This window comes from Ochlerotatus camptorhynchus, unplaced genomic scaffold (genome assembly GCF_037179485.1).
Source record: "Ochlerotatus camptorhynchus isolate MF236.1 unplaced genomic scaffold, CSIRO-AGI_Acam_v1.1 ptg000277l, whole genome shotgun sequence".
NCBI lineage: Eukaryota > Metazoa > Arthropoda > Insecta > Diptera > Culicidae > Ochlerotatus > Ochlerotatus camptorhynchus.
Window position 1 is genome coordinate 4,004,454 of NW_027040766.1, and position 19,964 is coordinate 4,024,417.

The following is a 19,964-nucleotide window of genomic DNA, read 5'->3' on the forward strand; positions in this document are numbered from 1 at the left end:
AGATGGACAGGATCTAAGCAAATACGAATCCCTGAACCAAGTCCACCTCGTTGCACGATGACCAAATTACTGACCCAGTTGGTATTATGCTTCTCTTTCACAATGATTCCGTCCCTCTCCAGTGATTCCAATTCTTACTTGAGCTTACCTCGCATTGCTATAGGAACCCTCCGGGGTGGTTGAATCGATGATTGAACACTGTTGTCTATCTCCAGCGCTACTGTGCCTGGAAACTTGCCGTAACCAGCGAACAGGTCCGGATGCTCTTCCATGATCTTCAGGGCTTCAACTCTATGTACGTTCAGGCACTTATCGGATGACATTGATGTTCTTGGACACAGATCCGATTCACCAAAGCTGACTGTCTCACAAAATTTCACTAAGCCAAGCTCACGGGAAGCACTGGCCGAAAGCAAAGGTCGATGGTGGACGTCCACAACCTGCAGAACCAGACGATACTTCCGTCCCGATCGTCGGCATTGCACCTTTACTTGACCCAGCACATTGATGGGGTTTCCACCAAAGCTTTGTAAGCGGAATGATGACGGTTGTAGTGCTGTATTTAGATTACCAGTTAGCTCAATCAGGCTGGCGTACCCGATTACACTGGTGTTTGCACCGGTATCAACATCACAGAGTACTGGCTTCCACTTTTTTCCAAATTTCAGTTCCAGTTCTGCGACAACGTTGCCTCGGAGTAATCAAAAATTTTCCCGATTTCGTAATGCTCCTCACTTTCTTCCGATGTAGCATCCGTTCCTGAAGACGATTCCTCTTGTGAAGTATTCTCTTCCTTCACCTCCTTGATCCGGCGATTCGGTTTCCGGATCTTTGATTTCTCTCCAGCTCGACACACCTTTTCGAAGTGATTTTTTCCTTTGCAACGATGACATCTCTTGCCGATTGCAGGGCACACACCTTTAACAAACTCGTGGTTGTCCCCGCAGAACTTGCAGCGTTGTGCTTTCAATGGCTTCGAACGATTCTTCATTTTCTTTACTTTGTTGACTTCCGTTCCGGGTCCCAGAACACCTAGCTCCTGCGAGCGCCTAGCTGTTATCTCCTCCGCACGACACAAATCGACAGCCTTCATCAAAGTGATATCAGCAATCGTCAACATCAGATGCTGCCACTTGTTCGACGTTACCACCTTGTACGTAATCAGGTCCGTCTAAAACGTTCCTAGCTTGGCCGACTTAGCCATGACCTTGAGTCGTGTAACAAAATCGTCGATGGCCTCACGACTTGCTTGCGTTGCCGAGAAAAAATCCAACCGATCAACGATCACGTTGCGCTTTGAGACCACTTTCTCTTTGATGGCAAGCAGAGCTGCTTGAGGATTTGCCTTCTCCTCCATATCCCCCACCAAGGCCAATGGTGAGGGTTGCGGCCGGCACCTGCACACTGGCAGCGCACAGTTGTTGCACTTGCTGCTGCTGACGCTGCTGCGGTTGCAAAGCACCTGACGATGCATGCACTTCCTGCAACATCTGACGCATCACGTTGGTCAGATGCTCCAGGAACATCTTGAACTGGCTGGCATCCATTTTGATGAGGACTACCAACAATTTTCACTTATAAAGCAAAATGGCCGCTGAAACCAAGCGACTCACCAAAACGATTGCTTTTCAACGAAATGTTTGATTTTTTCTGCGATTTAACTTCACCGTCACAGAAAACCCGATTTGAAGCTCGCGATAGCTTCTGACACCATGTTTTGGTGTTAATAAAACGCGTAACTAACTTTCCATGAAAGGTGGGGCCTCAGAAGGAGGACCCCCAACAGAGTAGTTTTTTTACATTGTTTACTTCAGCCGAAAATTGGTTCCTGGCTCGATTATACATATTAAAGACACAACATTAAACTCTGAATAAGACAGAGCTCCACACCGGGGGAACCAGGAGGACCCACCCCCCCAGGCAGAGATGTCCCAACAGTCGAAGGGAATTAAAAAAAAATACTAAACTTTAAAATACAATGCAGCATCCTTTAAAAAGCACATTACTGCTGCCAGCATGTCGCGTATGCTATTTAGAAGACCGTGGAATTCCCGCAGATTCTGATACTGGGGGCATACGCATAGAATGTGCTCGATTGAGGCTGGAGTTCTACAACAGACGCAAGTCCTGTGGAACGGCGTTCCACCGAAATTGTACGAGATCTTGGTATGACTGGTCCTCAAACGCGAAGCTATCTTCTGATCCCGCTGGTTCCTCGTCGTCCCTTTCATCCGTCTGATGAAAAGGGAGCGGTTTTGGGCCCACTCTGCATTCCAAGCTTCGCGTACTTTGCTCACGATCTTCGTTGGTATAGCGAGGGGCAGATGATCCTGCCCCAGCCAGAAAGTCAGCTTCAGAGTTGCCTGGTATTCCGCAGTGCCCCGAAACCCAGCAGAATACCATGGTGTTTGCCAGCATTTGTTTCCATGCCAGTGGACCCTGGCCACTGGGGGGAGATCTACGTTGGCAGCCGTGCGGAGGAGTCTGTTCCCCTCGTCGAGGAGGAAGATCCCTTGATTTCCGGATGCCTTCGAGATGAAAGCAGCGGTTTTGGTTGCGATAGGTGCGGTTATACCATAGAGGTAACTCTAAGACCAGAAGGTCCCGAAGAAACGTGCTCAACTTTTTGGCTCTGCTCTAGTACTCTCTTCGGTCCCAAGCTAATCGATGCACCCCTCGAAACATAGGAAAATCCACTAACCCCTCGTTTCATCTGTCAAACTTTCATACACGGAAACCGCAAAATACGCAAAAATGACTATTAAGGACTCAATTTTGACTATAAAGTATGCATATTCGGCTAAAACGGGACTACACCTAAAATGTGTGTATTTTTTACACATTTTATGAGTATCTGGAACTCATAAATGCATAAAATTTATTCATTTTTGTACTAGTAATTACTCATAAATGTGTAAAATTTTACTCATTTTGTGGGTAGTCCCGTTTTCATTCAAATATGTGTACTTTATAGTCATAAAAGAGTTTTTTGCGATTACCGTGTAGTGAATCAAAACAAACATTGTGTAGTACTAGAATTTTGACTAGAATGGGGTACGTTAATCGATTTGCTTGGGACCAATAGGCTAGTCAAGTAGTGACCCAATTTAAAATCGTTAGTTTCGTTGTTTCGTATTGATTGTTGGTTATACGGAAGCGGAAAGGCAAGATGACTGCGTCGATGCAAAACAGCGTCAGCGGGCGTGGATGGGAGCAGGCCAGAGACAATTCGGACGTAGGTGTTGTAAACTGGTGCTAACGTAGCTAACAGCTTATCCGTTGCGATGCAGGTCATCTCCAACCCGTATAGAAGGCGACTGTCAATAATTGCACTCGCCACGTGAAAACGGATGCTGCGGTTGTTCGATCTGTTGTAGTATTCCAGAATGGATCGCCAGGGTAGTTGAGAACCTAGAATGACTTTCAGATCTTTTACATGACTACTGGGTTGGGTTAACCGTCATTCGGTTCAAATTGCACCAACTGACAAAAGCTTCAATTGACATTGAAACTGTAACATTCTTGGTTACATTCGTTTCAGTGTCAGAAGCAAGTGAACATAGCCGGCGGCGGCGCCGATCGAATTATGAATATATTGTGGTGATAGTATATAGGTAAACAAAGAACAGATGATTATTGAATGTTGTTTATTGTTATGATCTGCTATAAATAGTTCCTGAAATAAAGACCACTGAGTTCAGTTGGATACCAGTGACAACCGTAAACAGTCCTGTTTCAAGTTATTTAAACAAGTAGTGATCACAACAGAAACAAGTGACAGTTTTAAGATCATCTGTATACGGTAGTCGTGGAGTTTCGATTGAAGTAGAGTAGGAGGATCATGGGTCCCAGATGACTATTCCTGGCGTGACTAGAAAAATATCAGACCGGAAGTCACCAATAGCCACCACCAACTGTCGATTAGTGAGATAAGAGCGAAACCATTTCAAGAGGTTACCGCAAACCCCAAGTCTATGCAACTTGGCAATCGCGATGACATGATTTAGCTAATCGCAACGGTGCTGACAAGAAGTCGCTGTTAATGACCTCTGTTTGAGCCTTATCAAACATGCTATCCGTGACATAAGATGTCAGACACAGCAGATTAGTGGTAGTAGAACAACCAGAAATGAAGCCGTTTCGATAACCTCTTAGGTACTGCTTACAATGGGAGAGTAGAGGCTCCATGATGACTAACTCTTTTAAAATCGATATTGCACACAATGATGTGATTCCAACGTGTTCGACGGTTAATATCTCATCACCGAATACTTCCATCATTTCTCAATAGTGATGGAGTAATACGACATGAACTAAACTAAGGACACGGGATATACTACAATAGATCACATTACTGGTCGAAGTGAGATTGGGAATAATGAAACTCAACGGAGCGAACTACAGCGTCTGGAAAACCAAGGTTGAGTTCCTGCTAATTAGAGAATACCTGTGGCAGTACATTACCGGTGACGGACCGGTGGACACCACGGCCAATCCGACCACTGACAAACCAACTACCAGGGCAGCGTGGAACAGCGGTGACCTGAAGGCGCGGGCGACGATCGGCCTCCTGCTAGAGGATAACCAGCTGAACCTAATCAAGGACTGCAAAACGGCGAAAGTGACCTGGGAGAAGCTGCGGGGACATTACGAGAAGGCAACACTGACGTCCAAAGTGTCGATTCTTAAACGAATCACGACGTTGGAAAGCAGGTCCGACGACGAGTTAACGCTGGAGCTGGTCAAATCCAAGGTGGTCGACGAGGTGGCAAAACGGTGCTCGAGCGGCGGACTGGACTCGGTGCTCAAGACCCACGTGAAGCGGAAGCAACTTTTGTGTCATTTTTGCCAACAACCGGGGCACAAGCAGAAGGATTGTCCATCTCTGGCCGAGAAGCGGACAAGCGAACGGAAATCATCAGATGGCCAGCGTGATAAGCGAAACCAACCACCGGTGCGAGCAGCTCGCGAAGAAACCCCGAAAAAGGAGTATTCGTTCGCGAAGATAGGAACTGCAACGGTATCAAATTCATGGATCGTTGATTCCGGCGCAACGTCGCACATGTGTGTGGATCGGGCAATTTTTGTTGAGCTGAATGAGAGTCATAAGCTGGATGTGATTTTGGCCGATGGTACTGCGACGAAGGCGGAAGGCATCGGTTCATGCCAGGTAACTATGCTGTCTCCGGATAGAAACCGTCAAGGAGGTGCTGCTGGAACCGAATTTCGAATCGAGCTTGGTTTCCGTGAAGAAGCTGATGGCAAACGGAGCTACGGTCATTTTCGACGTCAACGGATGTCGGATCTTGAAGGACAAGAAGGTGATTGCGGCAGCAACGATTTCTGGGCGACTGTACTCCCTGAAGTACTGACCGTGAAGCACCATACGTCAAACTGTCAGCACACTTGGCACCCTGTGTTGGGGCATCGTGACCATGAAGCCGTCCGTGAGCTGGTGACCAAGGGTATGGCAACTGGAATTGAGATGGAAGAGTGCGGCTGCCGAGTCGTCTGTGAATGCTGTCTTGAGGACAAGCTGACACGTCTTCCGATCCCCAAGAAGTCGAAGCTAAAGTCCAAGCAACCATTGGACCTTATTCACACCGATGGGTCCAGCGAACCGTGACACCCGGTGGGTGTCGTTATTTTCTCACCATGATTGACGACTTCACCCGGTTTACCGTTGTATATTTCCTGAAGCAGAAGTTCGAGGTTTCCCAGCGTATTCAAGAGTACGTCAAGTTCGCCCAGACGGAATTTGGAAAAGCCCCGAAGATCATCCGTTCCGACCAGGGAGGTGAATTTCGGAGTGACGTGTTGGATGCGTTCTGCCGAGCGCAGTGCATACGTCAGCAATTTACCACCGCCTACGCTCCGCAGCAGAACGGGGTTGCGGAGCGGTAGAATCGCTCACTGGTGGAAATGGTGCGATGCATGCTACTGGACTCCCGAATGCCGTTGAAATACTGGGCGGAAGCGGTTAACACTGCGAACTATCTACAAAACCGTTTGCCGACGAAGCCGTTGAAGAAAACGCCGTACGAGCTGTGGTATGGCACGGAGCCGGACATGAGCCACCTCCAGATGTTCGGTTCACCGGCGTACGTGTGGATCCCCGGAGAGAAGAGAAGCAAATCTCGGAAGTTGCTGCTCGTTGCTTATTCCTCCCAACACAAGGCGTACCGATTCATGGACCCGAACAACGACAAGTTGACCGTCAGTCGGGACTGCAGGTTCCTGCCATTGGACGAGGTTCGGAGTGCCAAACCTCAGAACGGAAGTATCGTTGATTATCCATTTAGACTCCTAGAGCAACTGAAAGCTGAGGTCCCCGTTATTCCAGCAAACGTGGACGAGAGCGATGACCAATCGGATGAGTTCGATCTACTCGGGTTCGACGAGGACGAGAGCGTGGACGTATCGAATGAGTCCGATCTACTCGGGTTTGAGACCAGCTACGACGATGCCAATGAGGAGACGTTTGTGGAAACAGAAGCGCGGGTAGAGCTTGAGACATCCGACTATCAGGAGGAGCAAGACGTCGTCGGCGAAGTTGATGTACCAGTAGTCCGACGATCGGAGCGTAGCACGAAGGGCATCCCGCCTAAACGGTACCAAGACACCGTGCGCATAGCAGCGCAATATGTCGTCGAGCCACGCACATTCGAAGAAGCAATGGCTAGCCCCGAGCGCAACATGTGGGAGGCAGCCATGGAGGAAGAGATGAAGGCGCATGAAGAGAATTCCACATGGGATGTCGTCCGTTTGCCACCAAACAAGAAGGCTATTGGCAGCAAATGGGTATTCACGAAGAAGATGGACGAGGGTGGAAACCTGATCCGCTATAAGGCCAGGCTGGTAGCGCAAGGATTCAATCAAAAATACGGAACCGACTACCATGAGGTCTTTGCGCCAGTCGCCAAGCAAACCACTTTTCGGACCCCGTTGAGTGTCGCCGCCAGACGAGGAATGCTGGTGAAGCACGTCGACGTGAAGACGGCGTACTGCATCTACGAAAAAGTCTCTACGGTCTGAAGCAGGCTGGAAGGGTGTGGAATGAAAAAAATCACCGAAGTCTTGAAGCAGCTAGGCTACGTGCCATCTGAAGTAGACCCATGCCTGTTCGTAAAAGACGATCATATTACTATATGTGGACGACATACTGATTGTCACTAACACAAAAGCGGAATACGAAGCGTACGACACTATTTGGGAATCCGAGTGACAAGATCCGGCGGACAGTTTTTCCTGAACCAACAAACCTACATCCAGAAGGTAGCCGAACGGTTCGGACAATCAAAAGCGAAGCGCTCGCCGATACCGATGGATCCCGGTATCCGGTCAACAGTGGATTGGAGCTTACGTCTAGGTTCATCCGGACCGCTGGAAGCATACGTCGATGCAGACTGGGCTGGTGACAAGACAGACCGAAAATCCAACACCGGACCAATCAGTTGGGCAGCCCGAAAACAACCATGCGTAACTCTTTCGTCTACCGAAGCGGAGTACGTGGCGCTTTCCGAAGCCAGCCGCGAGCTGATGTGACTGATGAAGCTACTGAAGGACGTCGGAGAACCAATTCTGGCTCCTGTAGTTGTACACGACGACAACCAAAGCTGTATTGCAATGCTGAAATCTGCCGGTGGTAGCAACCGAACAAAGCGCATCGACAATCGCTATAATTTTGTAAAGGAGTTTATTTGTTCATTTGTTTATTTGTTATGGTTGCATCAACAGACTAGAAATAGTCCCAATGATGTGTTGTAAAAAAAAGTACAGATTATACAGACGACAAACATATACTACAGTTACAAACGAAAATAACTAGGAAAGCATTGTCAAGTTACTAAAAATGTATAAGTCTTAAATTTTACACTTAGCTGTTGGGCATCAAGCGCCTTCGGTCAGCAAAAAAGGCAGAGAATCTTCGGCAAAGCATATTCCGTGTCAAGTGGAAATCGAACATCGACGCTACTCGGTTGAACACTAGCTGCAAGCCGTAAATAGCGCTCCCTATGCTATAATTAGTTCGAAGAAGTGGAAGTCTCAGCATAAGACTGTTGCGTAGTGATCGAGGTTGAACATTAATGTTCACTTGTTGCAGAATTGCTTCGCAGTCGATTCTTCCTTGCAGAGTATCGGCGACGGTTAAGGCTCTGAAAACATCTCTTCGGATACGTAAGGGCTCGATATTGATCAATTGGCAGCGATTCTCGTAGCTTGGAAGACGAAGTGGGTATCTCCAAGGCAGCTTACGGAGCGCGAAGCGAAGAAAACGTCGTTGAACAGATTCAATTCGCTCGGCCCCATTATTGTAGTTCGGGCTCCAGACGGCAGAGCAGTATTCCAACGTAGATCGTACGAGAGAGCAATAGAGCGATTTCAAGCAGTAAATGTCCGTGAAGTTCTTAGTAATCTTGAAGACAAAGCCAAGCGTTCTGGACGCTTTGTCGACGACATACGATATATGGTGTGAGTATGTCAGCTTTGAGTCTAGAAAAACGCCTAAGTCTTTCACGCAGTGCACCCGTTCGATAGTCGTGCCTAGTAGTTTGTAGTTGAAAATAATCGGTTGTTTCTTGCGTGAGAAAGTAATAACTGTACACTTAGATGGGTTGACCACCAGTCGGTTTAGACTACACCAGTCAGCAAAGATGTCAATCTGATTTTGGAGAGAACGGCAGTCGGCGAGTGAGCGGATGCGCAGAAAAACTTTCAGATCGTCTGCAAACGATAATCGTGGCTCTGTGATAACATGGTGAACGTCGTCGAAGTAGAGGAGAAATACCAATGGTCCAAGATGGCTGCCCTGAGGTATACCGGACTTAGCGCAGAAGCTAGCTGAGCGACAAGTACCCAAAGTTACTGTCAATTGGCGCTCCGTGAGGTATGAACGAAACCATCTCAAAAGATTTCCACCGATTCCTAGCCTATCAAGCTTAGCGATCGATATTTCGTGGTTCAGCTTATCGAAGGCTGCCGTAAGATCTGTGTAGATAACGTCCGTTTGGGTCCGAGCAATCAAACTGTCTGTGATGTAAGACGTTAGGCACAGCAGGTTCGTAGTTGTGGCACGCCCAGTTATGAATCCGTGTTGATCTGTACTTAGATATTGCCTGCAATGCGCATTTAGGGAGTCTATGACAACCAAAAGTTTTGGTACAGCACTCAGCGACGTGATTCCCCGGTAGTTGTTTACGTCGCGTTTGCTTCCCTTTTTATGAACAGGAAACATATCCGCAGTCTTCCAGCAAGACGGAAAGATGCCGCTGGAAAGAGAGAGCTGGAATATGCGGCGCAGTGGATCTAAAAGTCATGTGATGTTCTTTTTAAGAATAATCGACGGAACACCATCGGGTTGAAGTCTTAAGTTTAGATGCTGCTCTAGAAATCGTATCTGTAGTGGCTTCGACCATGCTGAGCGTTTGGTTGATCAAAAGAACATTACTGGCCGCGGAAGTAATGATATTAGCGGAGAGTTGCTCGGCTTCAAACACACTAGCAAATTTGGCTGAGAACAGGTTGCAAATGTCTTGTTGATTTCCAGCAGTTTCACCATTAAAAATCATGGAAGAGGGTAAGCCGACTTCCCTGCGTTGCTCATTTACGAAGTTCCAGAAGGATTTCGGGTGTGATTTTAGCCGCCGTTGAATCCTCCTTTGATAGCGTTGAAAACAGAGACGACTTAACCGCTTATACTCGTGGTTGAGTCTGACATAGTAGCATTTCAGTGGCAGTGTGCGGAGTTTAGTAAATCTTCTGAGAGCAGCCTTCTTAGTTCTTTTCAACGAGCGAAGATCTTTCGTCATCCACGGGACGCGAGAGTCGATATGGATGATCTTTTTGGAAACGTGTCTGTCAATGACATATGCCAAGACGTGAGAAAAGGTTTGTGCAGCAATGTTGACGTCTACAGGATCTAGAATATGCTCCCAATCTAGATTAGACAGCACATGGACGATACTGCAATGGTCAGCTCTACGGAAGTCATATGACACAGCGTTTGGAGTGCTGGTGAAATCATGGACAATATTATTTTCGATCACGATAACTAAAGCAGGGTGATGATGCACTACCTTGACTAAAGGTTCGGGTGCCGTGGAGAGGAAAGGAGCTGTATCACGAGCACTCACAAAGCAGAGATCCAGGGTGCGATTGTTTTCATTCAACAGGCCATTGATTTGTGACAGAATTGCGGTACTATAACCACAGACAAACAGACATAACACTGGCAATTTGCTCATCGAACACGCATTTAACGGTCAATTTAAATGTTTTTAGTTGGTAATACCGCCACCTGTGGCGCGCCTAGTCAATAACCCTTGCGTTTGACGTTTACACACTACCGCCATCTGTTCAGCGTACTACCCATCACAGTATGCTCAACAGATGGCGGTAGTGTTTTAGCAACGATGTTTTAAATTGAAAAGTATTCAATGTGTTATGTCTGTTTGTCTGTGCTATAACTGTCCAGGAGCTGGATGGTTCCTACGTGGAAAGATGAACGCTCGTGATCAGGACAAAAGAAACCACTATGGGTTGGAGTCCATGCAATGTCCGGTAGGTTAAAATCGCCAAGAACAATAACTTCGTCGGAAGGGCCTGCTTTGTCTGAAGCGGCCAAGACGGATCGACAATGTGCGTCAGTAAGCTCCAAGTCACGGGTTCGATCTGGAGGAATGTACACTGCACATGTACATCACACTGGTCAACAATAGTGTGATGGCCGTTCGCTATTGCCCCAGTGAACAAATGGTTGCCGATGGTCTAACAAAACCATTGGCTCGCGTCAAGATGGAGAAGATGCGCCTGAAAATTGGTCTACAGCCCGCCGAGCTTGAGTAGGAGTAATCGAAGCAACTCACCGAGCTTGAGGAGGAGTGAAGGAGATCGAAGCAACTCGATGAAATTATAATAATCCTAGTATGCTATAAATGTCAGTACTGCATCAATTAAGACTTTATTTAGTTTAGTTTAGTCTCATGTTTCAACCCAACCGGTCGTATTAACTCCCTCCTCTTAGGCTGCGGCCAGGGTAGACGCGACACGCGACGCGACGCGATGCGACTCACGCAAGGAATAATAATAAATAATAAGATTCTTTTGAATTGGTCGCGTCGCATCGCGAATCGCGTCTACCCTGGCCGTACCCTAAGAGTTTCATAGTCCAAACGGGTAAAAAACTGTGCAGGTACCTGGAACTGACATTTGATCCAAGAATATGAATATGAAAATCAATCGATTACCATGCAAATCCCCAAAAAGGGAAGTTCTTTCTACAATTCTATGAATCTGGAAACGACCTAGTGCTTCTCGTACTCTATTTGGAACTATTTTCTCAAACTTACCGTACTGAACACTCATACTTTGTACCTCTTATCAAACCCAATCATCCGCCTGACCGCAATCACCTATCCGCAGCTTTCGCCTTCGCGTGAGCCAGATTGACGGTCCGCGTCACACCGGACATCCCATCGATAAACTTAGTTCGGAACAGCACATTCGCATTGTTGAACATACCATCCTTGAGAGACACGATGACGAACTGGGAATTGGTGAAATGTGCCTTCAGCATGTTGCCAATGTTCTGAGTGTGGGAAAGATCCAGCGCGGCATCCACCTCGTCCAGGATGTACAACGGGGCCGGTTTGTACTTCAGCATTGCCAAGATCAGCGATAAGGCCACCAGCGAGCGCTGTCCACCGCTCAGTTCCGTAAGAGATTCCTTCCACATACCGTTGAAGCCGACCTTCACTTCGAGACCCTTCATGAAGTTGACTCCGTCCGGTGGTACCAACTGGGCTTGTGTTCCCGGAAGGAGTGTACTGAAAATGCTGCCAAAATTTTCGTTCACCTCCGTCCATGCGACTTTCAGTTGTTTCTTCTTCTCCTCGTCCAAATCGGTGATAATCTTTTGAATCTTCTTCTTATCTTCCTCCACGACATGCTTGCGACGCATGACCTCCTTGTATTGTTCCTCCTCTCGCTCCAGCAAAACCATCGCCTTCTGATTGATGTTCCTTCCCATCTTTTCCTTCGAATCCTGCAATTTATTGAGCTTTCTTCCCGCTTCCTGTGGATCTTCCTTATTGTAATCGTACCGCGTATTCTTAACCCCAAAGAATTCCTTGTCCTCGCCGATCCAAGGGTACTTCTCCTCCAGTGCGCTTATCTTGTTATACCCATCCTTATTGTCGTTTCTAACCTTCTGGATATCGTTTTCCTTTTTCTTGATATCCAACTCCAACTCGTCGTTCTGCTTCAACAACTTATCCCTATGATGATACTTTGCCTTGAGTTCCTTATTCTGGTTGTTGATCGTTTCCTTATGTTGCTTAATTTTCTCCTTCACCGCTGCAACTCCCTTCGTCAACGCCGAGCTGTTTTCGCTGGCTGACTGCAGGGTCTGCTGCAACTCCTCTATCGTCTCTTCCAGCTTAGTAGCTTGCTCCTTGGCCGCTGCTATGCTCTTTTGCAGTTCTTCGATTTCCAGTTTTAGCGTTTCGAAACCTTGTTCATGTTTCTTCCAATTTTTCCGACTGTCCTCGCTTCTCTTCTTCGCTCGTTTCAAGTCGTCCTCGGCGGCCTTCAGCTCCCTTTCCCGGTGACCTTTGCTGTCGGCGATCATCGCAGTTAGATCCTTCACCTTGGCGTTTGCCTGCGTTTGTGCCTGGCGGGCTTCCACCATGGTCAGCTTCAGAGTTTCTGTTGGTTGGAAGGTGGAAAATGTACGATAAAAGGGACATGACTAGCGGGGGGAAATTTTCTGAAATGTTTACCCATTTTTTGCTTCAGCTCTTCGATTTCTGCCTGCGCTTGCTGGTAGCTGGTCTGGGCCAAACGCTGCTGCAACGTTTTTAGCTCGTAGTTCATCATATCCAGCTGCTCCTTCAGTTGGTTGTAACGATGGGCAATGCGTTCCAGTTTGCTGTAGTGCGGAAGATTGGAAATAGTTTTCAGTCAAGAATATGCTAGGAACTGCAAGTGCTACTAATTTTAATTGTATTCTGTTGTGCTTGAATTGCGTGCATTTGTTTTTGGTGGATACAGTAGTCATACATCATTATGATAATACATATCAGGAATAGACACTTAAACATACACTGAAGTGTATTAAGACGATTTTTTACGATTTTATAAATTCCCGAATTTTTACGAACTTCTCTGAAGCACTACAATGGGGTACATTGTATTTTTCCCTGAAGTTTTACGATGCTTCAAATCAATCGGTAAACACGTAGCTATAGAGCAAGAGTAGCAAGACCACAATATATGAAAGCAAAAATGGATACGAGCTTTGAGAGCTATCAATTACCAAGTACTATGAAAGTACTAAACACTAAACTTAAGTTGGAACGTAATACGGTAATACTATACGGTGCCTCCACGGTACTATATCAAGCTTAATCGAATCAACTCACCTAATCTCGTCGCAAACATGCTGATACTCGGTCTCCTTCTGCGCCAGCAGCTTCTGGATCTGATTGATCTCTTCCACCTCGAGCAACACGGTTCCACCCTTGGGCTTGGCACCGCCGGACAACGTTCCGCTGGGATCCACCACATCGCCATCCAGCGTCACCGACCGGCACATGATCTGCCGGTGATAGGTCACCCGCTTGGCCACATTCATGTCATCCGCCAGGAACGAATGACCAAAGACAAACTTCATAGCCGGTTCCAGCTGACGATCGTAGTCCACACAGGACAGGGCCGTCACAGCGCATCCCTTGCCCACCAAGTTTTCGGCCACCCGAACGGTATTGTTGTCGATCGAACGGCTGGTGATCTTATTCAGCGGGATCATGGTTGTACGGCTCTGCAGTTGACCCTTCTGCAAGAGCTTCTTGCCGGTGGTATCCGAATCGACAATCACACTGTACAAACTTCCTCCGGCTGCCGTACCCAAACTGAGGGCGTATTTCTTGTCCCGAACCGTCACCAGCTTGGCAACCATTCCCTTTACCGTCGAACGGTCGAAGTTCGGTTCCGGATCGCGATACTGAAACTCCCAACGATAGGCATTTTTCCTATCAAGCTCCCCGCGAAGATTACGAATTTCATGCGATAAAACTTGCTTCCGTTCGTGCAGCTTCTCGATGGATCCTTCTTCGTAGTCAATCTTTTGCAGTTCTGTCGTGATGGATTGGATTTGCCCTTCAGTTTTGGTCAGTTTCTTTTTGTCCTCCAAATAAGCCGCATCACTGGTGTTCATATCCCCTTGCTTCTCCTTCAGTAGCTGCTGACAGTGCTTCAGTTCCATCTCACTTTGTTTGATGGCCGTTGCCGATTCAGCCGTTTTCTGCTTCGCGGCCATCAACTGATCCTGTAAGGTAGCAGCTTCCCCATCTTCGTTGGTGGACAACCCCGCACTGACGGCCTCAAAACGCTTCTGGGCATCAGCAAAGGCCTTGGTATCCGCCTCATCAGCATCTTTCAGACTTTGAAACATGTCCCCTGTCCGCTGCATTTCCGCTTCCTTCTTCTGCAAGGCATCCTCGTCATCCTTGGTACTCTTCTGTAAATTTTTAAGCTTTCTCTGTTCAACCGCAATGCTTTCCTTGGTGCTATCCCGATTAGCAGAAGCCGTTGCCTCTTTCTTACTCTCGGCATTCAGCTCCGCTTCCAGTTTGGTCAGCACGCCACCGCCCTCGGTGTCGATCGTTTCCTGCAATGCTTTAGCACTTGCCTCGATTTCTTTGCTTTCGATCACGTTGGTTTCAATTGTCTTCCGATTACTATCGATCACGCCGTTCAAAGCGGCAATTGCCTTCTCCGAATTTTCCACGGCTTTTACGTGCTGAAGGTACTTGAAGGAAATGTACAGCCTTGTAAGATATTCGATGTCACGACAGATCTTTTGATATTCAACGTAGTGAGCTCGCTCTTTGCGGAGTTTATCCAATTTTGGCTCAATTTCCTCCCGAAGCACCGTATACAACTCATTCAGCTTGGCATCCTTCTTCTCAATCAACTTTATCGAATGTTCCCGCTTGGCCTCGTACACGCTGGTCCCCGCCGCTTCCTCAATCATGGACAGAATTTCCTGCGGTTTCATGTTCAATACCTTCGTGATGCGACCCTGCATGATCAGAAAATTAGGATTGTTCACGTTCAGCTGAACCGAGCAGAACAGATCCTGCACTTTCTTATTCTGGACCGTCTTGCCATTGATCAGATACTTGTTTTTCCCGCCCACGACGATTTGACGCGTGATGGAAATTTCGTTGCACTTCTCGTAGCCCAGCGGACACTGGTCCTTGTCTGTGTTGTCGAACACGAGCGTAACCGTTGCCTTTGTCACACCCGCTTGACCACTTTTGTACACCAGTTCCTGGAGGGACGTTGCTCGGACCTGAAACAAACGACGAACCGATTGTCTTGAACGTTTCACTACAGAAAAACAAATGAAAACTTACGTGAACCAGATTGGAAATGCCCAGCACAAAGCAGATCGAGTCCAGAATGTTGCTCTTACCGGTTCCGTTCAGACCGGTGATGGCATTGAACTCCGGATCAAATCCATGGATCTCCGTACGTTTGCCGTACGACTTGAAGCCGTCTATTATGATGGATTTAATAAACATTCTCGCACACTGGCTCACTCACTGGTCATTGTTTTACAAACTGTCGTCAAAATCACCTACTGTTAAATTAGTTTTGCGCAAAATTCCTATAATGGAAGCGAATGCAGCGTCCTTCTCTCGTCGATCTTATTGTTTGATTGCTAATTCGGTGGTAGCTTTGACAGCAACGACGGTTAGAAAAACAACGAATTTGCGTGTGTGTTGGTGTGGCGTTTCAAAACGGTTCGGGTCAGATGAAGTATTGGGCGATACCGCGTGGTGGAATTAGGGGTGTCCGAATTCCATGCACTAAATCGATTAATCGATTACCATTACCAATAATTGGGTTCTTTAAACCCTAATAAAAAATTTATGATTAATTTGCTTAACGACGTCTTCTGGGTATCATCCAAACCATTTGTGGAATAGTTCAATGATTTGAGTTATCGTTCATTTATGGTTATTTTTTATTAGGGAATGTATTGAGGTAAATCGCTACACGGATATAAATCTCCTTAAACCTTTTGGCAAATAAATATTGCTGATTATTCATAAAATGTATAAGTCAACTAATAAGCGGTCACACATACCCTCTATGCATTCTCATAGGACCTATCTGGTTTATCTTGTGGAATGTATAGGCACAAACGAAGTGACAGACGGCTATAGTTATAACTGGCAAAGAAATCAATTAAAATAATGTGGTTCGCTGTAATAGAATTTTCTTAGAAGCTTGTGCCATCAGCCATCAGATGCCCGAAAAAAAATAATTATAATATAACAATGAAATTACAATGATTTTTACTGTTGAATTTTGAGTACATTAAAATTTATTGTTAAATTATTGTATGGGAGAAAAAATAGATTTCGATTTTGAACGATACAATGCTCTAACAACGAAAATTAGTGTGATGAGATCAAATTTGTTCGCGAAAAATCACTTTTTTATATTGTTAAGATGCTTAACAACCCCCCTTTTTTACTGTAAATTTCTCAAATACCATGATTTTCATTGTTGTGAACCATGAATTTCGTTGTGATTTTATGGTAATGGACAAAAATGTCCAATGTTTTGACAGTAAATATCATGGTTATAATGACAATGAAAATCATTGTATTTTTATTGGTTTTTTTTTTACGGGTGGGCTAGTATTTTTGTTTTGATTTGAATATAGTTGATTTTGTGTGCAATATGATCTTTGACAGTGTGCTAAGAGTGTATCATTTTATCATTTTTTTTATGCATTTCAGTTTAGAGTAGAGTGAAAGAGATAGAACCAAAACATTCTAGAACATTTAGTGTTGCCATGTGGTACAATCAACAATCAATACGAAAGTAACGATTTTAAATTGGCTCACTACTTGACTAGCCTATTGGTCCCAAGCAAACGATTAACGTACCCCATTCTAGTCGAAAATCTAGTACTACACAATGTTTTGATTCGCTATGATAGTTTGACAGATAAAATGAGGGGTTATTGGTTTTTCCTACGTTTCGAGGGGTGATTCGATTAGCTTGGGACCGAAGATAGTACCAGAGCTGAGCCAAAAATTTGAGCACGTTATTCCGGGACCTTCTAGTCTTAGAGCTACCTCTATGGTACAATCCAGTAGTAGTGGCAACCGGTGAACACTCGTGTTAATTTCAGTTACCGTGGGGACGCAATTTGATTAGCCCCGGTCCCTTTCAAATTGTATCATTATTTATGTACGGTCCTTATATTTGAAATGACGTTTCACATTCATCTAGTGATGGTCGATTTTCATGCGAATAATCGATTAATCGATTAACGAACCGAAAAGTAAAATCGACAGTGAGCATTCATAAGGGCGTATACGCGATGATCGATTCTCTTCATCGAATTTCTCTTTGCATTGCTACAGCTAAGCGAAACAATTTTCTAGAATTTGTTCAATGCAGAGTAGTAACAGGTTGTATTGGCTATCAAAAGCAACAGCAAACGCACCGATAAACGTTAAATCTAGCGAGTTATTAACGAAAGAGAACATCGACGAAGAGAATCGATCATCGCGTATAGGCCCTTATGCATGCTCACTGTCGAAATATTTGTTATCGGTTATATCATGCCGATATTGGCAAATCAAAGTTGGCTCTCGTGGAGAATAGAAGAACTATGAAAGTGATGATGGTTTCAAAATTTTCCACGGGGAAGTATACGAGTGCAATCTTAAAATACTTTTATTTTGTGAATGGAGCATTTTATTTAAATCTGGTAAGTGCTACGTTAGTAGAAAACTTCAGGACTACTCAATAGACATATAATACAGAAAACTTAATTTCTTTTCAGATTTTTAGGTGTAAACATAGACTTCCGCTTTTCTACCACTGTAGCAGTAACCAGATTTAAATAAAATGCTCCATTTTCAAAATAAAAGCATTTTAAGATTGCACTCGTATACTTCCCCGTGCAAAATTTTGAAACCATCATCACTTTCATAGTTCTTCTATTCTCCACGAGTGCCAACTTTGATTTGCCAATAAGCATTATACCCCGTTCACATTACAGCGTATATCACGTGATATACGCTGTCTTGCAATGAGCACTCATACATCTAGTTTTCACTGGAAATCCTATGTATGAGTGCTCATTGCAAGACTGCCTATATTACGTGATATAGGCTGTAATGTGAACAGGGTATTAACATCTCCAGAGGATCATCACCGATCGTTTCAAACATGTGCTGCACTCTCATTGGTGGAAAAATGGCAGCACAGCGAACAAAAAATAATCGATTAGTTGTTAATCGAGTAATTAAAAAATGAGACATCTCTGATTTTGGTGATTGTTTTGATAAAAACAGCCCAGTGGCTGGCGCGCAGGCAACATGTTATACCGTGACAGCGGGCCCAGCACAGCAAAATAAACGATTTGAGCCCGGGACATGCTGCCTACTGTCAAACTCTGCTGTTAGTATCCAGCAGCGCTGCCATTTATACAGATTTATCTGTATTATACAGATTTTTTAATCTTAATACAGACCCGATACAGAATACAGATTTATCACAGATTTTAAAATTACAATACAGATTTATACAGATTTTTATAAAATGCTTGAGAAAAAAAAATTCAAAATTTATAAAAACAAAATAACTTTTTTGATTGTATGGGGATTTACAGTATTAATTGAATTTTTCCAATAGAGCTTTTTGACGTTTAATCGGCGCACACTACTGTACCATTTAAATCGAATTAGTGCGAGCAAGAGAGAAACAGATTAGTGGGAAAACAAACCGTCCATTCATCCAAGTGTGCCAGATAGAGAAAGGCTATTAAACGTCAAAAAGGTCTATATAAGCATGTATGTTAAATACAAGAAAAGTGCCCGAGCACATTAAAATGGTACAAATGAAAGTACTCGTAAACATTTTACTTGCATTGAAAATGTATTTCGTAAGAAATTGCGGATTTTCTGATATTCTCCATACTGCAAAAATGATTTTACCAGCACTGGCGGGGCGACATCTCTCGACTTGTAAATGATGTAATTAATTGTATTCATCTATATTAAAAATATCAAATAGTAATGAACTCGTGCACTTTTTTGCATTTAAAACTGCTTATCAGGTAGATAATGAATAGAAACTAACTTACTTATAAATAAGTACGGACGATATCACAAATGGCGCAATTATATCCCGTATGGTAAGTACGATTGCCCGAATAGGTGGTTAAGCACTTTTTATGGTTATTTTGTATGCACTGTATTTGTAAAACTACAAAACATGATTAATTAAGAAAAAAATCGTCAATACAGAAAATACAGATTTTTTAATAGAGTGGATACAGATTTTTTATAAAACCACCTGGCAGCTCTGGCAGCGCTGCCATTTATACAGATTTATCTGTATTATACAGATTTTTTAATCTTAATACAGACCCGATACAGAATACAGATTTATCACAGATTTTTAAATTACAATACATATTTATACAGATTTTTATAAAATGCTTGAGAAAAAAAAAATCAAAATTTATAAAAACAAAATAACTTGCTCGATTTTATCAGCGTACCCCCTTCTCTCCAAAATTAAGAGGACAGAGGACCAACCGCTTTCGGATGCATATGCCCACACGAATTGCCGGCGAAAAAGTGACGTCATTTGACATTGAGCGACTTGAAGACTGATCGTTCGCCCTTTGTCCGGGATGCGGACAAAAGGCGACTCGCCCCGCTAGAGTAATTTCATCCGCCGGGCGACCAAATGGCGCTCCGGGATGCGGACGAAGGGCGACTCGCCCCGCTAGAGTAATTTCATCCGCCGGGCTACCAAATGGCGCTCCGGGATCCGGACGAAAGGCGACTCGCCCCGCTAGAGTAATTTCATGCGCCGGGCTACCAAATGGCGGATGGAAGTTGTTTTTATTTTTTTGTGAT

General features: G+C 44.9%; 1 protein-coding gene across 1 annotated transcript; it reads right to left on the reverse strand.

Moving 5' to 3' along the window:
- Nucleotides 1-11,323: 11,323 nt before the first annotated feature.
- On the reverse strand, nt 11,324-15,696 carry SMC2 (structural maintenance of chromosomes 2). The gene is made up of 4 exons (XM_065227858.1): nt 15,420-15,696; nt 13,422-15,355; nt 12,780-12,928; nt 11,324-12,705 (listed from the first exon to the last, which is right to left on the reverse strand). The coding sequence occupies exons 1-4, from the start codon at nt 15,585-15,587 to the stop codon at nt 11,408-11,410; spliced, it is 3,549 nt and encodes a 1,182-aa protein (XP_065083930.1). The 5' UTR covers nt 15,588-15,696; the 3' UTR covers nt 11,324-11,407.
- Nucleotides 15,697-19,964: the final 4,268 nt, after the last annotated feature.

Coding starts and splice junctions, on each gene's coding strand:
- SMC2 (XM_065227858.1), bottom strand. CDS start 15,587: ATGTTTATTAAATCCATCATAATAGACGGCTTCAAGTCGTACGGCAAA. Junction 15,356..15,419: donor GCATTTCCAATCTGGTTCAC/GTAAGTTTTCAT, acceptor CGTTTGTTTCAG/GTCCGAGCAACGTCCCTCCA. Junction 12,929..13,421: donor CATGTTTGCGACGAGATTAG/GTGAGTTGATTC, acceptor TCCGCACTACAG/CAAACTGGAACGCATTGCCC.